We start from the raw sequence: 21587 nt of genomic DNA on the forward strand, positions 1-21587 counted from the left end.
CCCCCCCCCCCCACTGCCTCTGCTGCATGCTGCCTCTGTTTCCCCATGCAGCCTCCCCCTCCTTACTGCTGCTTTTCCTGAGTCATGGCTCCTAGTCCAGGGGCCAGAGCTGGGGCTGGAGCTACTGCTATTGTAACCACTGGTGCCTGGCTCAGCCAGAGCCAGAGCTGGACCTGGAGCCACAACTCGAGGTAAGCAATGGCAGGTGGACAGGGGAGCCAGGGGTTTAGAAGGGGGTGGGGTCGGGGGGGGCATAGACACCATGGTGGTGGAGGCAGGTATGGGAGGGCAGGCAACAGTGGGGGAGTGGCAGGTGGCATAGACACTGCAGGGGGGGGCAGGTGCCAGGGCACAGGCATGAGGGAATAGGCAACAGGATGACAAGTGGCGTGGGTCAAGTTGCTTGACTCCTTTACTGCTTGCCCTCTTCCTCTCCTTTCACTGTTGTAGTGGTAGGAGGGATAAGCCCCCCAGTAATTAGATTCCATACATGGAAAATTATAACAAATTTATAAATTTTCCATTTATAGAATCTAATAATTATCGGGTCATCTTTAAATTTGAAGTGATCTTGGATTCAGGTAAACACAGTACATTTTTCTCCAGTTTGCGCAGTATTTGAATGCAGTATGTTAGGTGCAGACTGATTAGTGCCATATACAGAACCATGATCCCCTTCCTCCACTCCATTATGTGAAACAACTCTGCATATGCAACTTCTGATGATCTTTTTCTAAGCCCAGTTCCTATTTTGTTCCAGCAATCATGATCACATATATTTTGAGGGTTTAAAACTCATTATGTTATTGCAGACTCATTTTTCTAATTTGCCTAGTTCTTTTTGTATCATTGTATTGTGCTCACTCACGTATGTAAAGTAACATCTCCAAAGGTACTATCACCTGCTCATGGAATTAATATAGTCACTACCATTCTCTTTTAGTGTATTAGTGGAGGCAAGAGAGTTCAATAAGTCTGTGAAAAGGAATACATAAACATGGTGAATGTAACAGTGGGGGACTGGGCTCTATGACTCAGTCTTACATTCCTATGATAGCAAGAATCACGCTAACATCCTGCCAGAAGTCCACCACAAACCTGACATGCTACTACCTAGCTTTGTAAGTGATCTTTCAACCCATGTTCAGCCTGTGTGAAACTTATATTGTTTGTTTGTTTTTCATGTAAGATTACACAAGTCTCTGTTAAATACTTTACTGTATAATCCAGTTACATCCAATGTGGTCTCTTGCCTCCCTAATTTTTGTGTCTCAGCAAAAAAGTCATTTTTATGCTATGTGAACCTTAAGTCTTTCTTCTGTATTAGATGTATTATCAGTACTAGTCTACTCCTCTGTGGGCAGGTCTACACATGCTATTTCTGCACATGAATAAACTCTGGAGCTTATTGCTCCATAGTTAATTGCTCCTGCATGAGCCATTTGAATGTGCACCCAGGAGCAATTAACTTTAGAGCAATAAGCTCTGCAGTTTATTCATGCACATCACATGGAGCCGAGTCAGAGCAGTCCTGGCTGGCAGGGGGCCCCTGGGGTCAGGTTGCCAGCCTGGGACTGCTCTCCCCAGCTCAGCGTGCTGTAGAGGGGCTGACTGGGGCATGAGAGAGCTTCAGCGTGGGGCTGGCTGGCAGGCAGCCCCTGCATGGAAGCACCGTCATGCCCCAGCCAGTTTCTTCAGTGTCTTCATGTGCACTGCTGTGGAGCATTTTACTCCACAGAAGGATAGTACTTTTATTTACAAGTACAATCCTATTGCAGAGTAAATTAGTTTACTCCAGTGTAATAGAGGCACACATGTAGATGCCAAGACATCTACTGCACAGCTAATTAGCCAACTGCACAGTAAATGTCTTGAAAACACAGCGAGCATCTATACATGCACAGCATTGGAAGGTTTTCAAAGATCACCTGTGTAGAGCTGATCTTTAGTTTTCCTCCAATGCACTCAAAGACTTGCATCCATCTGTCATGACTTCCTTTCAGTTTTTTTAACTGTTACTGGCAAGACAGCTCTTTTGTTGTGAGTGTCTGGAACGGTAGAGGTTGTGCTTTCTGTCTGTGGTGAGTGAGTGGCTGTGTACTGTTTGTGCCGTTTTGCATTATTATTTATACCTGAGAGAGACTGTGTGCGTCTTTGTGTTTACCATGCTTGCTTGTAAATGCTGATCTTTTTATGATGGGAGGGTGAACTTGTAAGTGCATATTGGTATGGGTACCTGATATATATGGCTGAAGGCATGTGATATATCCGCTCTGATATACTATTGTGCACACTCAGCATTTGTTCACCATATGTGCTAATGTGGCCTCCTGCTCAGTTTGCTTGGGAGCACTACACAGTCGTCTTACATTACTACCTTTGGAGCAGTTTAGAAGACGCGAAGAAAGCAATTCTCCCTCACTTTTGAAAGTAACTGAAGTTGCACATTCCTAATGAACTGTGTGGAAAAGCTCTTCCCTTGCTTAATTCTTGGTCATAGCAGAATTCCCACAGTATTCAAGTTCTTTTGTGTAAAAATGGAGAACAGGTTTCCTGCCTTATTGTGTTGCAGTAAACTTTTATTCCCCCTCCTCCAAATCCCATATTGTTCCACAGATGTTTTCTAGCCCTCATTCCTATTAAGTCAAGCTAGAGGAAGATGTGTGCATTAGTGGCTACCATGTCTTATTTTCCTGGATGACACGTACATCTGGCATACTGTACACAGCTAGTTCACATTTGCACTTCATCTCTCTCCCTTTTTTCCCCTCCACTGCCCTCTTGCCCTACTCCTGTCTTCTATCTTTCCATGCAGCTAATCACAGCTAACATCTTGTACCAAAAAAATTAAAAACAGAAATATTGTGGTGTTAACATGATATTTTTTGGTTAACACATTGTTCACCCTGCTTGCTATTCTACACTATTCCAGTACCTTTCTATCCAGCTTATCTGTTTTGGTTTCTTGCACAGCATCTGATGAAGTGAGCTTGAGTTCATGAAGGCTCATGCTGTACATCTCAGATTTAGCTGGTCTATAAGGAGCAAATCTACCCTGCCTTTACCTGGCTCGAGACTAACTTGGCTAACTACTACTCCTGGTTCTTTGGGCCAGTAAGTGTTTACTGTTTGGTGCTGATATATGCAAAGCCCTGTTCCTGGTTGGTCCCCAGACACTGCCACATAATGATAATTCATCCAGCTGATAAACATGCAAATATGTATGCATATACTTCCTTAAGCATGGACACTGTATACCCATGGGCACATGTGTAACATATGCAGCTTGCCTTCCACCCGTGTGCAACTCACCTTCTCCACCCCCATACTTACAGTACTTCTAAGTCACAAGAATACATACTGTAGGAACCTATAAATTCACCCATACCACAGAATACACCACCCAGACACACCTCACAGCCCATATACACACAGACCTCTACTGAAGATAATTTGATAATCACTGTGGTTGAGTTATTCTAGTCCCAGCAAAAATAAAATGCTAAGAAAAATGGGAAGGATTGACAGGTCTGTAATATTGTGGGGATAAATGAGAGACTCTAAGTTAATGCTTATTCTGCAAATACTATCTTAGGAGAAGAGTACCTCAGAAGAAACAAGAAAGTAACTTCTATCTCTAAAACTCCTGTGCCAGGAAGTTTCTAGCTTAGGGAGCTGCTTCCATTCAGCTGAGAAACAAAAGACCTTTCTTGGAGCTACAGGAGAATCTAAAGAGAACTATACATTTGGAAACTGAGAATAAAGATTTGAAGAAACTAGAGTGACTGAGTAGTAGAATGCCAAAAAACACCCCCAAAAACAAAAAAAACAACTGACCAAAACCAAACAAGAGACTAATTTTTTTCCTGGGTAGAGAATTGTTTGGGCCTTTGTGTAGGTGAGGCACCTAAGCCATAGTTTATCTGAAATGATGCCAATGAGATGCAGTTCTGGAGATCAGATTTTATTGACATGCATCTCTTCTATAGCTCACTAAATCTCATTTAATTATCCAATAGGATTTTTACTAGCAAGTCAGAATACTTCTGAGATGGTGAGATGTAGTAAGTAGTGCTGAATTTTTAATGTTCTAAGTGCCTAAAAATCCTGTTAATAAAATATAAGAAAGCAATATGATAGTGCCTAACAAATCCATGCATTCAGTATTCCCGGCTGCAAAAAGCAATGTTCTGCTCGTGTTTCTCTCTACAACGGCAGTAACAAAATGCTACAGTGAGGGCTTGTATTATTAATGTAAAACAGTATGAATATTACAGTGAACAAACTATCATATTATAAATAACAATACCCATTCTTCATTCATAAATTAACAAATCACACTTTTTCTACTGTGCTTCCTTCACTTTTAGAATGCTGCTAATTTAATACATTGCTGGTTCACTAAATTCTGTCATTTGCAATAGGTCTCCCAGTTATTCGTGTGAATTAGAAGAGTTCTGTCCTTTGATTAAATCAGATCCCTCTTTGCTGATCTCTTGAATCTTTTCAGCATCTGTGATTTAAGACTTTGTTAGTCTAGTTTATTGGTCTTGCACTAGTAAATAACAGAGTGAGGGCCTTGTTCCACCTTGCACTGTGAACGACACAAGTGCTGATGGGCGTCAGTGCTAGCTCAGGTATGGAGCAGCCATATGATCAGACTAGCTGGGAAAAGGAAAGAATGCCCCCATCTCCCATTCTGGGCTTCCCCCTGCCCCTAGGGGCTCTTACAGCCCCCCCACCCCACTTGCTTGTGGCTACCCATACTGTCTATCTCAGGGAAGCAGGCAGGGAAGGATTAACCTGTCTTGCCTGCCATTGCTGCTGCTGGGCTGCTGCTCTTTGGGCTGAGCCTGGCACAGAGCAGGAGTGGCAGGCAGTGGCCATTCAGACAAGTTAATCCTTTCCTGAGTGCTTCACTGGGACAGACAGCTCAGGTACCCACAGGTAAGTGGAGGGGGAGGTGTTTACACTAAGGTGTAGCCTAGAGTGGCTACTCTTTAGTGTAACACAAGCTGGGTAACATGGATCAGAGAGAATCCTTCCCTGGAGTGGCATAATTTTGAGCCACATAATAAGTGCTTAAAACTAATTTCAGATGTTAATGTGCAGACAATCCAGATATTGAGAGTTCCAGGAGCCACCCAAAATTACTGTGCAACAAGGCCCTGGTCTCCTGAAACAGTAGTCTATTTAAAGAGATCTGATTTTTCTTAATGAATTTATGCCTACCATTCCCTCAGTCAGCATTTACAAATAATTTTGGAGGCAATATTATCAGCTGGAAAGAGCAGGAGATAAGAAGTTGGTTGTCCTCCATTCTAGCATGTATTCTGCCATTAACTTGTGTGTTACTCTAGATAACATTGTCAAACTGATGGCTGCAGTTAGGCATTTTTAAGTGGCCTGGCTTTTAAGACATGTGGTTCCCACAGCTGACATTCACTTCACTAAGAACACACCTCTGAAAATCAGCTCACTTATCTAGCTGCCTAAGGGTACAGACAGGCCTAACAACTGTACTGGTATCAGTTACCAATATAAACTGTTGCAATGCAACAGCTACTTCTGCACGAGCCTGTAGCAACACAAGTGTAGCAGAACTTCTCAAACTGTAACCCTGTTTCATTCAGGGTCTATGTCGGACCAATTTAGCTCACTTGCTACAGAATTGTGCAGAGGTAACAGTTGCATCATTACAGCTCCCCTTCCCCTTTTAAAGAAGCTAAAGAGTCAGTATCCTTAATAAAGTTATTCATGTCTGCATTTGAAAATGCTAATGTTAGCTTCTCTGTGTTTCGGTTTCTATATTTCTATAATATGGGGAAAGCACTTTGAAAGCATTTGAAAAGCATGATATACAATACTAAATATTATTGTTTTGCCCATAGCTAAATTGCTTGTAATCTTAATTTAATGCCTAATTACTGTTGGTCACTGGTAATCGGGTACAAGAGACCAGAAACATCATTCAATGGATTCGGTACATGCAAAGCTCCAGAAATTCAAAAGGAAAGAGACTAAGTTATGTGATGTCCCCAGTTGCGTTTTGCTATGCGACTCGGCTGCCATATACATTGCATCACTGGATTCCTATGTTTCCTATATATGTTCCTATACTTATGATCAAGGGTAAAGGCCACCCTCTTTGTGTATATTTCTGTGTGGTGTCTATAGCGGTGGTGCTTTGGCTCATGATGTGTGGTCCCTTTTATGCTACAGTAGCAGGCTCACCTTTCAGAGCTTGGGTTGAGTCCCAGGCTTGAGATCCTGCTGTTCTGATTGGTGGAGCCCATCCACCAATCAGGAGGCAGCAAGGGAAATAAAGTCATGCCCCTTTCCTGAGGGGAGGAGGGAGAAGATTTTCTCCGGACCTGACTGAAGACTGCAACACTGTCAGGTCTGGAAGACTTCAGGGGCAGAGCCCTGGACAGAGAAGAGAGATGAGCGGGACTTAGAAGAGCTGATGAGAGCTGCTCAGCAGGGTGAAGCAGTAGCCCAGGAAGAGCCCCTGAAGACTTCTGTCAGCAGGGAGAAGCGGATGGCTCCAGCAGTTAGGCTTTCAATGCACAGCACAGCGCACGGAGTCCAGACCCTGGGAGCTGCGTGAGGCGGCTTGGGTCTGCAACCTCTGCCATGCAGCCAGAAATACTGTGCACAGGCCAGTGCATGGAGCAGGATCTTTGGAGCCCCTTGAGCGGCTCAGGTCCACAACCCCGAGCACAAGGCTGGGAGCTTGGTGCAGGAGGTGCTGCACAGAGGGTGGGAGACCCTGGGAGCTGCTCAAGGTGGCTCAGGACAGCAGCTCAGTGCATACGATGCTGCCCAGAGGGTCCAGGAGCAGAACAAACCCTGGTGCTGCACAAGGCTGTCCAGGCCTTCAACCACTAACACAAGGCGAAGCGCCCACTACATGCAGTGATGCATGTGGCCCTAAGCCAGGCCGGTGGTAGCAGAGTCGGGTGGCAGGAAAGCCCCGTGGGAAGCAGAGCTTGACCTGGAGAATGGGAGGCAACCCTCCAGGACTGTGGAGTGGTAAGTTGCCCTGGAGAGAGCGTCCCAACAGGGGAGGGACCCCCCAGGGTTGCGAAGGGGCACCATGTAGGCCACTCTTAGGTGATAGCAGGGGAGCTTAGGAGTCTCTGGGGTCTCCCTCTCCTTTTCTTTCCTCCCACCTCCTTTCCTGTAGTGGTACCTTGGGAGTGGGGCACCTGCCCTGGAGGGCACCCACATAGTCTAAGGATTGCTGGTTATACTGGTAGACAGTGCCTTATAGTTTATGTGAATAAGTTGATGTAGTAGTATTATATTAATAGTTATAAGGTTGCCCAATCAATATCCTTTGTTTTGGGTTATTCTATGGTTCATCTGTATTTTTAAATAATAAGTGTGTGTGTGTGTGTGTGTGTGTGTGTGTGTGTAGTATAGCATTTATTGTTTTGTAAATTTGTACGTATATATAATTTATGTCCTTACCCTTTAATTGTTTTGCTATAATAATAAATTTGTATATAGTTAAATAATTGAATGACTGGGCCAGACTCTATAGGGGACAGAGGTGGCTGCTGGGCTGTTCTGTCCCTCTGCAGCACACCACCCTGCCAATGATTCTCTCCATTGGAGAGGGGAGTACAAACCCATGTACACCTGGGCGACACTACCATAGTACAAAAAGTAAATGACTAATCAGGAGACATGTGGGCCTGCAGTGATATGGATCATGTGTGTATCTAAATTGATTGATAGAAACAGACTGTCCCTAACAAGTGCAGTGGGTTAGTCCAGTTGGAAAAAAATCAAGCAGAATTGGTTCTGGCAGACAGAAAAGAGAGTTTGAAAAAGAAGAGAAGTGGATCCAGCCATTCTGGACTAACTCTTTCTCCTAGGGAAGAATCCCTATGGGACAAATGTTAGTTTCACATAAGAAGAGAAATGAGTACTGTAGACTCTGCCTTACAATTCAGCTGTTTTGTCTCACAATGTACAATATCACCCTGCTAACTGTCTGAAATGTCCCTGTCACTCTCAACTGCAGAGGGGGCCAATTAATGTTTTGTTTTGCTCCTTACAAGGCCATTCATATTACGGCTGTGTGAAATTTCAGTCCCCGATTCAACTTGGTGGAGATTTGACCTGATTTGGTGGCCAAATTTTCAAATGTGAATTGAATCGGAGATCCCTTTAATCTCTCCAAATCGATTTGGAACCCTCCGAATTGATTTGGAAAGATCCAGCAATTTGGACATAGAGACCACTTTAAATGTTTTTTCTACTTATCTCTAGGTAGCAGGGGCTCATGAACATTGCGATGCTGGGGCACATGGAGCATCCCACAGAAGCATGGGGGGCTCCCCAGTGTGCTGTGCAGCAGACCCAGAAATGAGTCAGAAGTACTTCTGGTCCATTTCCAGGTCCACCAGGGAGCATGCTGGTCCCCCCCCTCCGCCCCCTGGCTCAGCAACTGGTACCTCTTGGTCTGGGGGGGCACCCAGGGTTCCCTGTGGCTGATCACTGAGCTTGGGAGGTGCAGGGGGGGGCCAAGGCGCTCCACAGCAGACCCAGAAGTGGACTGCAAGTACCTCCGGTCCACTTCCAGGTTCACCGCTGAGCATGTGGAGGGGCCCCCACACTCCTGTGAGATGCTCCATGTGCCCCAGCACCACAGCATTCACAAACCATGCCTGCTACCTCAAGGTATGTAGAAAAAACATGTAAAGCTGCGCCTATGTCTGAATTGCTGATTCTCCAAATCACCATTGAATCTTCAGATTCAGATTTGGACAAATTGAATCAGGGACAGTGATCTGAATCAACACATCGAATCAGGGACAGTGATCTGAATCAATTAATTGGATCCAGTTGGGGCTGAATCTGAATCGAATAGGGCCTGCTTCATGCACCCTTAATTCATATCCCTTTAATTAACATTGAATTTTCTGTTGACTCGATAGCATGTGTTCTAATAATATTGCTGGGGCCTACTGCATCACAATCCCAAATCCCCCAAATATGTTCTCCCTAATTCACTTTTTCCCCCACTGAGGGCCATCATAGTATCTCAAACCCCAGGAGATAGCCACACACATGTGGGGAGATTACTGGCAATAGGGCAGGCAGGTGTTTTCCTGCTATTCAGTCTCCTTATCCTACAAGGCAAATATATTCCCAGTGTATAAGAACCCTTACTCCAAAATACAAGTATTTTAAAGCCAGTTGGGGATACCCAGCCCTCCCAAATGGATGTTTTAAAAATCCCTGCAGTATGGCCACACAGAGGCTACCTACCCAAAAGGTCACACAGGGGCTATCCCTTGCAGGAGGCGAGTGGTTTTCTTTCCTATGAAGTTGGTATTTTCTTGTCTCATATTAGTTGCTCATTGCTAGGTGATGGGAATTTTTTCACCAGCTAAGAGCTGTTCTCCCTGTAAAAGCAGTCATTCTTTGCACTTGTTCTACAAAGCAAGATTTCTGGGGAATACATATGAGCATTAGGGGAGATCTAGTCTATGCGTTGACACAGTAAGTTCTATGATGTGGAGCTCTGAGTTCACCTCGGAATAGTTCGTAGAAGAGCTCTGGCCAGTTCCTATTCATCATTTCATGAGGTTCAGCACAGCTTTTAGGAACCGCCTGCCTGCACTTTTTTTTTCAGTCAAACTATGGAAATCCCTGTGAAGCAAAGAGTGTAGGGCAATAAAAGAAACCGACTTTGAGAGTGTAAGCTCCTAAAAGCAAAATGGAGACCATATATTTAGCATATAGTTTTTCCATGGTTCACAGAATGTACTGTATTCTGTATATACATCTGTATAGTACATACTGGGTGCATCTACATGTGACGCTACATCACCATAGCAATGTGCTATGGTGACGTAGCATCTGCAGGCAAGAACTGTGATGCTGCAGCTACAGCACCGTAGCAATGCACTTTATAGCAACACATGTAGAAGTGCCGCCCCCTTCCTCCCCATTGGTGCAGTTTTACTGTGCCATCATTTAATACTTGCTTTAGGAAGTACTAAATGATGGCACACAATTATTTTAGCAGCTATGATGCCATAGCAGTGTGCTATAGCAAGATATCTCATCGCTACAGTGATGTAGCATCAGCATCATGGTTTGTGCCCACTGGTGCTATGTCGCCCTTCATCGCTGTAGTGTGTCGCTATGGCAATGTAGCATCACGTGTAGACATGCCCACTATATATTTAACACAGTACATACATTAGTAGTTGTAAATGTATTTCACATAAAATGTGGCAGATATGTTAAATAGGTGGCATAGTGCTGTGTTTCAGACAGTGTGCAGTGTTGTTAAATATGCATTTAAACAAAAAAACCCAAAACCCAGACTACCAGTAAACCCCTGCCCTCACTTAAGTGATCTGCAGTTGAGCAGTTGAAGTGATCTGCAGTGAAGTCAGTGGGTTAGCACCAGGTATAATTCAGGATAGCGTTTGGCAGCATTGCCATTACACTTTAAGCATTTTAGCATGTGTGATATATCTTATTAAACCTTAAAAAGTATTCCCATGGGAGGTGATTTACCTTAATCTTCCTCACTGTTCCCCATTTTTTTAAGCTGTAGCACAAAGAGGGGATTGGGGTATTTTTTTTTTTTGGTTGCATCCATTCCAGTTGCTGCTGTTAAACAGCTGCTTGGAGGGACTGTTTCTCTCATCGGGGTTTAGTTATCTCCCAAATGAATAATGTCCCTCTTTGCCTCTCCAGCAGCTGGCGTCCAGCTGATGTGTGAGCAAGATGCTGACAGTTATTGGGAAAACATTTGGAGTGGAGGCAGCTGCCAGAAAGCAGAAGTTGCTGTTAGCAGAGCAGGGCAGGGAATATCTCAGATTAAACCTCTCCCTGGCCTGTTCACATTTAAGTTAACTCCTGATAAAAAAAAAGAAAAAAAATGTGCAGCCTGATTCTAAATTGTCATTAATGAATTAAGCCTGAGCTAAAGTTAAATTTGATGAGGGCATGGCTATATTTTTTTCCCCCATGTTGATCATGTTTTGCTTCTATCTTCAATCACCTCCTTTATGCCTGGGTTTTTATTGAGGTCTGCTTCAAGGGAAAATGCATAATGGGAGTGATGGGCAAAAATCAGCTCTGTAGCGCATATACAACCCCATGGATGTCTGCTGTCCATCGAACTCAGGGCTGCCCAACTGGCGGGCCGCGTACAGCTGCCAAACAATTAGCATGTGGCCCATGGGCTCCCACCAAGCCACCATTCCTCCCCCCCATTGCTCCTGCCACAACAGTGGGTATTTTCGGGTCCCTCTCCCTCCCCAAGCTCTTTCCTGCTTCCATCTCTGGGAAAAGGGCAAAGCAGCAGAAAGGAGCTGGAGTGCCTGAAGTGCTCATGTGGAGTGAGAGGGTGCCAGGTTGCTTGTGCAACAAAGGAAGGAGCTAACATGCCCACATTTCAAGTGGGTGGCATACGCAGCTAGGAGGGGGCACTGCATGCACAGTGGAGGGAACTTAAGATGCCTGTACTGCAAGGGGTGTGGGGGGAAGCTTATGCCACTGGGCTGTCTGCTGTGCGCATGGTGGGGAAGAAAGGGGTGCCGGCTTGCCCTCACAACAGGGGGAATCTGGAAGGGGGACCCTGGATCAGCAGCTCACCCCTCATGCAGCTCCTGAGTCTGTGAGCCACATTGCATGTGTTCCCCAGTTCCCAGGTAAATGGACAGCTCTGGCACTTCTAAAAGACTCAGACCTCATAGTTCACCAGTGCTTAGTCAGTCACTGCAACCCTCCTTCTTGAAAATGGCCTACATTTTAAAAATGGTGTAGTGACAAGATCATGATCTTTATTACTGAGTTCCAGACTAAATTTGTTCAGTTTACAATCAGAATGTTTGACACCAAATTTTGGAGACTGTTACTGTACAGTTTGGGGAACATGTAACCAAATCTATTTCTGAACAGCACCTTGAGGCCGCCTCCTAGCTATTCCAAGTTATGATGACTGTAGTGATCCCTGCAATGGCTGTTATCCCACTTTCATTGCTAGTGGGCCACCCTTTCTGCTGTTTCTGGGTTCCTTTATGCTGAAAGCATCCTCACTTACTTGGTTAAGTCCTGCTTACCTACTTCACACAGCCAGATGTTTCACAGAGACCAAATCCCAGTGACTTTACTCACATAAATAGTCCTGTTGACATCACCAGGATTCTTCTGTAAAGCGAGACAGTATTTGCCTTTTTCTGTTTAAAAATAAAAAATGTGATTTTGGTTGAAAGGAGACTTCCTTTGAATATTTTCCATTTTACCCCAAATTTTAATATAACAAAAAGGTTGTTAACATTGTGTAACATTATGAAAGATGTAATAATGAATGTAAAACTGAAAATAGCAAAGCTTTCCAATTGGTTGTTGATGATGTCGTGACTGTATCATTAATGCTCTGGTAATTCATAAACAGGACATGTTCTTTATTTTTAAAAATGCCATTTTATATTAATTCTAAGAGGCCTGAGGCACTGCATTATTTAGGGATGGGGTTTTTTTGCACTTCTCAGGTAGTTTAATTTACTTATGTTTTGGACTTGTGCCTCAGAACATTGCCTGAAGGCTCAATTAATCTTCTAACAATGCACAGCTTGGTATATCTTATTGCTTAATTTTACATTTTCCATCTTTTGTTTGAGTATTGAGAAGGGGATTTAGAGGAGAGCCTTAGTCAAAACAGGATGGTTTGAAAACTGATTCAAGTATCTTAAAAGTTAAAGGAGGCTAGGAAAAGTCCCCTGTGAAATTTAAATGATTGTACAAAGAAAGAGAGCCCATCCTTCTTCCAGAGTTTGGCCCAAGAACTCATTGCTCACATGACCAGATGGGCGAGTACTGAAGAGGTCAGAGATGGGCAGCTGTTCTTTTGCACAACTTCTTCAAAGTCCCAGAAGTAATGAGAAAGTAACAAGAAAGAAGCTAAAGACTTAATTTTGGATATAGAAATAATTTTGACTGTCACCAAGTGGCTTGCTCATAGTGGGATGTGGAAAAGAGCTTAAAAGGCATTCTGACAGCATGACCTATTATTGAATGTTATTTTTTTCATGCTCATGAAGCTCTGTGAAGTTCTCAGTGAGTAGCTGAAGGACCAGGAAGCAAGCCAGAGCTATTGATATGTCCCAGTTCTGGTTATAGACATAGGAAGTCTCATTAAAGCATTAAATTTTCCACCAGGATTCACTGCTTACTGCAGTGAAATTTTAATGGTGGTCTTTTCAACTCTGATTTTCTTCTGGTTCCTAGAGCAGTAAGGCATCTTCAACTAGCAGACCTATTGCTACTGCTCCATCAATGTTTAACTATGGGTACAACAACAACACCAACAAAAACACCAACTCCAAAACCATTTCTGGAATTGGCCTTTGGAAGTTTACTTCCCAAATTCTAGCCCCCCCCCCCCCCCGATAGCTAAGAGCTGCAATTAAAAATATTAAAACACAGATTTTGCTAAAGATAGCCAAAGAAGTAGGGATTTGGATTTGATTTCCTACTTTAAGGAAAAGTTATGGGTATTTTGGATCCAGGGTTTTAATTTAAGCTAGTCTCTAAAATGTGGTCTTACTATTTAAAACATAGAACTAAAGCACGTTGGAGTAAACTGAAAAACGGTTCATTCTGTGCCAACCAAAATAAGTACCTTGCATTGTACTGACAGAGCATTAGCACCAGGGGCAATGTGTAGGGGGTGTATGCGCACTCCCTGTGCGTGGCAGTGTACTCCCTGCTACCAACAGTGGCAGTGCCACCAACAGTGTTACTGCCTGCTACCCTGCTGCCAACACCACTGGCAGCATCTGTGGGAAGTCCCTGATTGCCACTGCCAGCGGTGCCTGCGGGTGGTCGCTGACCCATGGTCAGCACTCATCACCCCCCTCTCTCCCTCCTGCCCTGCCGCCAACAGTGCCAGTGGCATCTGCAGAAGCTCCCTGCTCACCACCTCCATGCTCCTGCTGTCGCTGGTGCAGCCATGCCCACCCAGCTGCTCGGGGCACATGCCGTTCATGGTTAGCACATTTAAAAGTTTTCTTATAAGCCAGTACTTCCCAAACTTTTCCTCAGCATGGTCCCTCACTCCCCACCTACAGCCCCCTGTCCCTACCAGTGCCCCTTACACCCCATCCACAGCCTGTGGCCCTGCCAGTGCTCCTCACTCCCAACCCCTGAACAGCCCCCTGCCCTCCCTGTAGCACTTAAGCCACAGCTGCTGCCCAGGGGAGGCAACAGTTGCTGCAGCCAGAGCAGACCATGGAGCCCAGGTCCCCTTCCCTCCCCCATGGGGAGAGGAATGCAGGGGAGTGGGGGAGGATGCGGGCTGCCCACTGTGGACCTAGGGCTCCCTGCCCTGCTGCCCTCCTCTTGGGGGTCTCCGCAGCCCAGTGGGCAGGACCAGGTGTAGGAGGGAGTGCCATACCGCTATAGTCACCAAGTTGAGGTGCCCCCTGTCTGCCCAGTACCAGTATGGCAGAACTCCATACCACCGCCCCTGCTGCACCTCACCTTGCCTGTGTGCACACACATGCACGTGGTGCCCTTTGCCCCTGATCACCCTCCCTGGCTCCCCCCAACCCTAAGCACCCCATTGCAGGCTGGAACTCTGCTAGTCTACAAAGGGCAACCTGCATTTTCCTGCATTTTTCTCCTTTAAAGGAGGAAGTACGTTGGGAAAATAGTATTTTCTGTGAAGGAGCCAAGCCCTTTCCTTCCTGGTTCAATAGGGCACAGTTACTTGTTCATGTCTCTTCCCCCTTGGTGTCACGCACTTGCTAGTCCCACCCATGTTGATTCTTTGTGTGTCCTTTTTCATCTTTATTGCATTTTCTAATCTAGCTTCTGGTGTTTCTGACTAGTTTCTGCTTCTCTTTTGCACTGAATTTTTCAAGATTTCAGAACTCTGAGGGATGGAAAGTGATTTGCACCAAAAAGGCACGCAGTTTGAGAAGACTCCTCTTCATCATATGTACTTGCTTCCTGGTGGTTGTAGGCCCCACATTCTTGTGTCTTATTTTGTTCAAGATGTTCTGGGGTTGTAGTTATTTCTTTTGTTCAAGATACTCTGGGGTTGCAGTTATTTCTTTGGCAGCCTCTCCTTTCCTGCCTAAGAGGCTCTGTAGCCTGGCAGTGCAGTAGGGTAGAGTCTAACCCTCCTCTGTGCTCACCAGAACATGGTTTCCTGTCCCTTGTACTTCAGTTTGAGAACTATTGAACAATGAACCTGAGCTGATCTATTATGCAGAATTTAGATAGGACTGCATCATTTACTCTGCCTTCTTATTTCCATCTCTTACGCTGTGATCTCTCACTTCCTCAGTCTCTCAAAGAAAACCATTTGATCTACCTTCCATCTGATAGAATCAAGATTAGATTAGACAGTGTGGAGTGTGGATTTTCTTAATTCTTTTGTGTTCCTAGATAGACGAGTCATCTTTAGTTTTAATGACACACAAAAAGGAAGCAAAGGAGCAGGTCATCGCTTAGAACCTAGAACATTTAGCAGCCCAGTGGAAGCATTGAACCCAAAGGGTTCCTTGTTCCAGCGAGTTAATTATTCCTTTCTGGGGATGTTTCCCTGCCTGGTGGTTGCTTTCCACCTGGAAGGCTTAGCAGAAGTCAAGCAGTTAAAAATTCCAGGTTTGCATTCACTTGCTGTTTCTCAGCATGGTGTTACCACTTGTCTTGCCTCATTGACATTGGGAAGGTCCATAAATCAACTGCGCATTAGCAAGCATTGCCCTCCGGGCACGTATTACACATTTCACTGATTGAGGAAAATGCCACCTTTGCTGCCAAGCGCATTAAGGAGCCCATCTGAGTTTATGAAGATTGCACAGCGTTTCTAAAGCCTCTGCATCATAACAAGAGGAGGGGATACTTGTTGCTACATCTAGATTAATAGCAAGTGCCCAAGGCCAACAAGTAAAATAGAAAGCTTAAAACAATAAGCAGTTCCAGATTTTCACTGCAGTGTGTGTTGCCGCAGTCTGGCCCAGAGTCACCATCTCAGAGTTCCCAGCCAGAGTGTCGTAAATATAAATAGGAGCTATAAACCCTAAAGATTTCCAGTTTTGTACATTCGAAGGATAGAAATTATAGTCTCATGCAAGGAAAATGTTCAAGGGCAGTGAGGTAATGGGACCTGGATATGGAACCTATTTCTCTTAAGAACTTTCATGTAATTTGGAAATTTTCCTAATGCTCTTGATGCTACCTTTTATTAAAATATAAATTTTCCCCATGTCTGCAGAGAGTCCCTCTAGTACAGTGGTTCTCAATCTTTTTGATGCAAGGCACCCCTCATTGCACTCAAAAGACTCCTCCATGACTTTGTGAATTGAGTAGTACCCACTTTCAAAAACTAATTTATATATTACAGCATGAATGACGTGTGCCCCCCGAGGCCCCGAGCAGCATCGCCAGCCCTTTTCTCAGGGAGTGCACTGCCAATCACAAGGGGTGCACATGCACCCCCTGCATGTCACCAATGTAGTACAGTGCTTAGTTTCTTGCAGAGGGGCCTGAGCCTGGAGGCTTTTACTGCTCATCTCCTCACACCGCTTGGCACCCTTCAGAGGATCTGGTGGTACTCCATGGCACCATAGATGAGAATTACTGCTCTAATGCATTAGTTCTCAACCTTTTTAGAATCAAGGCACACCTCGTTAGACTTGACACACCCTTTGAAACATGCCATCTCTTTCACTTGTGTTTTGAGTACAGAAAAATAATAGAATAATTTTTCTGTTGCAGAGAACTCAAAAAGATCACAGCAGGTCAGAATGTTTTCAACACTATTGATTCCTACTTGAAAGCTCTAAGTTTAATTTGAGTCATATTTGCACACCCAACAGTGCTAACATTGTATGGCATCCTCCACCACCCTTGTAAGGATCTCAAAGCACCCCAGGGTGTCACAACACCTTGTTGGGAATCACTGCTCTAGTGCCTTCAGAAACAAACTGCTTACTGAGCATTGTTTTGGGTAAGCTTTCCAATTGCTGTTTCCAGATATTTTGAATTGATCCTAAGATACAATATACAAAGTGTCACTTACTGGTAGATTCATACTAAAGCTCATCTATCAGTTCAACCAGAAAAGACGTCTCCTCTCTGACTTGGTTAACACTTCTCCCTTAAAATTGTAAAGACCCCAGTACAAATCTTAGTTCTGATAATGTGCTGGATTCCTACCACTGCCTGGAGGACACTATTAATTTGGTTAACTGCTTTGTGATATCTGTTCCTACTTGGTTTTTAATACATGGAAGTGTCCAATACGTGCTCTGCTCTCTATGTGGTAAATTGATTCAAAGTGAATGTGTTTAATATATGCATGTGTGTCACATCACTTGAAATCCTGAATGATCTACTGATCTATTTTGCTTCCTTTCTGTAGCTATTCCATTCCACCATTAACAAATCATCTTTTGCTTCTTTATCTGCTTAGCACATTGCCACTAGTGTCGCCAGCTGTGACCAAAAAACCCCCCAAACTGGGGAGAATTCCCCTCTCAGAGAATATATGATGGTTAGCAGCAGTTGTTAGTTGTTCCCATGCATGTCAGACTGGAATGGAAACTAGCAAATCCAAGTAGAGTGTTTCTAAGTTCCTATGCTTGAGGCTACATAGGATTTTTTATTTTTAAACACTGGGTTTATTGGGGGTTGGATTGTGTGTGTGCAGGGAGGGGTTTTTATTTAATTTAATTTTATTTCATTTTACTTTTTTTGTAATATAATTGAGACAGTACTGCAGGCTTGAGAAGTGCAATGTATATGAAGGAAAGCAAAAGGGAAGGATTGGGGGGGAAAAGGCAGGGGAGGAATGTTGATGATTATTTAAAAAATTTACTCTAATTATGTCTTGTAGATCTTTCAAGCCCGACTTTGTTCTGATTCGACAACACGCTTACAGCATGGCCCTTGGAGAAGACTTCCGCAACCTCATCATTGGCTTTCAGTATGGTGGAGTTCATAGTGTCAACTCCCTATACTCCATTTACAACTTCTGCAGCAAGCCCTGGGTGGTAAGTGCTGACCCAGAATTATTTCTCTGGCAGGATGCTTAGTGTACATGTCATTTTAAGAGGGAAAGCTGGATGAGAAGCAGCTTTGAGGTGGCAAAGGGGGATGACTTGGAGACTCACTGGACTGGAGGAGGGCTGGGCTTGAGCCATGTAAGCCCAGAGCCTGAGATGATCAGGGAATCTAGCCCTGAGAGCCACAAGGAAGGGAGCTCTTTGCAGCAAGGCTCCTAAACGACCAAGGAAGTAAGTTAAGCAACTCTGTGGGCCTGGGAACAAGGCAATATTCCCCGAGGCAGAAAGAAAAGGGTTTTATGCTGGCCAGTGTCTTTTATTTTCTGTTGGTACTCTTGTTTGAGTTACATGCCTTGAGCCCTGCTGGAGGCAAGCTCGAGGCACTCTGTGAGCCAGTAGCCCATAGAGGGGCTGAATATGAAACAGGGCCCAGCAAGGAGTGCAGGAACTCAGAGAGAGAGAGAGGGGGGCCTAGCAGGGAGTGAGGAGCCCAGGCTGAGGGTGGGACCAGGAGGTCCAGGAGCCAGAGAGTGACTGATCATGGGAACGGAGGGTCCACCAGCCCGGAGGGCTGAGCAGAGAGGACCAGAGGGTCCACGAGCCTAGAGGGTGGGATCAGAGGATCTTTGAGCCCAGATTGACTGAGGGTCCAGGAGCCCAGAGAGAACCTGAGAGTGGGGCCCGAAGGTCCATGAGCAAAGAGAAACACTGAGAGGGGGACCAGAGGGTCTACAAGCCCAGAGAGAGGGCTAAGCAACCCAGGGGGTCTGAGAGCCCAGAGGGGTCTGAGTGACCCAGAGGGCTGAGTGACAGACCAGGGGGTCCAAGATCCCAGGGAGGGACTGAGTATGAGACCAGAAGGTTGAAGAGCCTAGGGAGGGACTAAGTGTGAAAGAAACATCAGGACAATAACACCTGCAAGGCTTAAGGTGTGGTGTTGGGGTGGACAGAACTACACAATTGGGCTTTAAGGTTACAGTGCCCTGGAGGGACTTAAAGAGGCTGAGGGGGCCCATTTATCTCAAGTACTGAGTGGAGATTAGGGGTGCCTGGGAGGGACCAGTTGGAGATTCTAATGGACTAAGGCTCACTCTAAGGCCTGTGGGCAGCCTTCCTTCCCTGATATTTATTAAGAACAAGGCATGGCAGGAAAGTAATGAAGGGAAGGATATCTTAGAGTTCAAGCCTGACAGGATCCATACAGTCACCAGGGGGTGTCACAGTTGCCCATGGGGCCTGGTCCTGCCACAGCCTCATTAATGCTAGAAAGGAGAAATCTGGAGCTGAGGAAGCCCCCAAATCAGCCTCCAGTGGCTGTGTCCACACGTGCATGGATGTTTGGTTCGCCAGGGACAACTAGCAGCAGTGCTTCTTGTCCCTGGTGAATGCCTACGTCATGCATGCTCTGGAGTGCAGCAAGTAGCCCCAGGAGTGGTATGGGAGGCTGGGGCCAACACTGGGCTGGCCTTAGCAACCATATCTGGGGTCCTGAGAGTCTCCCAGGGCTGCAGCAGTGGTAATTCTGCTGTGTGGAGCCTGGTTGGCAGCTGTGGTGTAGATCCGGGCAGCCCAGCTCTGCTTTTGGGTGGCACATGCTGCCCATACTTGCACTGCTCCGCCTTTTTTCTCCATGGATATTTTGACCCCTGGATATCCAGGGGTCAAAAAAACCCCTCCGTGCTGCTCCCTTGCAGCACAGAGAACAACTGAGCGTGCAGTATGTGGCGCCACAAACATCTGCATCACCACATACCTCACAGCTGCATGCATCTGGATGCGGACAGTTTGTTTATCTAATATGAGCTCTTTTGTTCAAGTTATAAACATCACTGGTGGACTCAGATCTATACTGGGAGTTCTTTGACAGCCTACCAGCATTTCTACTTTACCAACCTTCTGGGCCTAATGTTAGCTTCATCCTCCTCTTTTTTGCAATGCTTACAATGCTTCTTCAGCTTTCCTTGAATCTGTTGTCTGGATGCATAAGAAACAAGAACTTCATCTTAAAATCTGGATCTCTTTCATAGGAGCTCATACCAATACTGCTGGGTTTCTGGACTGGCAACAAAGTTTATTTGAACTTGACAGAACCAATTGCTTATTTGGTTCTAGCAAGTCTTTGGATGGTCATTTCTAAGAGAAAATGTAATTGTGTCCATAATTTTGTATTGCAGTAGCACTGGGTACTCCAGCTAAGATTAGAAACAAAAGAGAGTCTCTGCCCCGGAGATCTTTGGATTTGCAGACATAATTTGTATTTATTTATTAGATTTCTCCCACCCTATCCAAAAGGCTGAGGGCAGCTTTTGTGCCACCGGGTTTTGTTTTCATAGCTGTTTTCAATTTATGGAAACTTAATTTTCGGGGGAAAAAAGGAAGATAGAGGAAACTTTTTAAGTGAAGTATGTTAGAGAAAAATGGAGGAGGGAAAGGAGAGCATGGAATGACATGCAAGTAGGGTAGTTCATTAATTTTATGGTGAAACAAAGTTTTGTTGAGCCTAGCAAGTTTAATTGGAAATACATTGGATTCAGCAAACTTTTTCCAGCTTCAAGGCAGGGTTCTAGTGGAATCCATGGAGTATCAGGGATTCTGCAAGCTCTGGGGTGCCTGGCCGCAGATCAGAGTTATTTGGTGCATCTGCCATGGGAACCTCCTTCAGCTGTTCAGTGAAAATGACATTCTATCTACACTGAAACTGAGAAGAAGCTCAGTTTTACAAAGGAACTGCAGGGTCTTAGGAGCTTCCAGTTTGTGGGACATTTTAAAAAGGAAAAAATGGTTTGGGGTTGATGCACACCAAAACTAAAATGAGAAACAAAAACAGAATTTCTTATGAGCTGGAAACCCTTGCTCTTTGGCGGTTTCTGTGTATGAAGGACCAAACTGCCAGTCTGTATATGAGACAGCCTACAGTATAAAAACAGCTGATTCATTCATTAGCATTTGCAGACTCATGTGGCTACTTGATTATCTTTAATTCTTCCTGTTTCTTTTTTGGCTGGCTCTTACAATCACTTTGTTTCCCCAAGCTCAACCCAGCGAGAGAGGAGCCCTTCTTGAGTGAAGGTGCGCTCCAGGATTGAAGCTGTGGCTTCAAGGCAAGGGGCTTTGGGACTACAGACTTCAACTTATACTAGCTGTGTAAGAAGGTGATGGGGAGAGGGCACTCCCCAGTATCCTCACCTGAGTGTCCTTGCCAGTGCAACTCTAGAAAAATCCTTATGTTACTAGGGGTGTGCAAAATGAGCTGTATTCGATTCAGATTCAGCCTGAATTGAGGACAGCAATTCAATTAATTGATTTGGGTCACTGTCCCTGATTTGATCTGGCCAAATCTGAATCTGAAGATTCAATGCTGATTTGGAGAATCAGCAATTTGGCCTTAGACACAACTTTGAATGTTTTTTCTACATATCTCAAGGTACTAGGCATGACTTGTGAATGTTGCAATGCTGGGACGGATGGAGTGACCCACGGAGGTGGGCCACATGCTTGGTGGCAATCCCAGAAGTGGACCAGAACTGC

The 21587-nt window shown here is 44.9% G+C and overlaps 1 protein-coding gene across 1 annotated transcript in view; it reads left to right on the forward strand.

Moving 5' to 3' along the window:
* Positions 1–21587, forward strand: part of SYN3 (synapsin III) — a 328068-nt gene that overhangs the window by 31130 nt on the left and 275351 nt on the right. Inside the window, exon 4 of the mRNA XM_019515812.1 lies at positions 17891–18047. Within this exon, the coding sequence (XP_019371357.1) occupies positions 17891–18047 (157 nt within the window). The remainder of the gene's footprint in view (positions 1–17890; positions 18048–21587) is intronic.

Source organism: Gavialis gangeticus, unplaced genomic scaffold (genome assembly GCF_001723915.1).
Source record: "Gavialis gangeticus isolate Ggan-Ray unplaced genomic scaffold, GavGan_comp1, whole genome shotgun sequence".
Lineage (NCBI taxonomy): Eukaryota > Metazoa > Chordata > Crocodylia > Gavialidae > Gavialis > Gavialis gangeticus.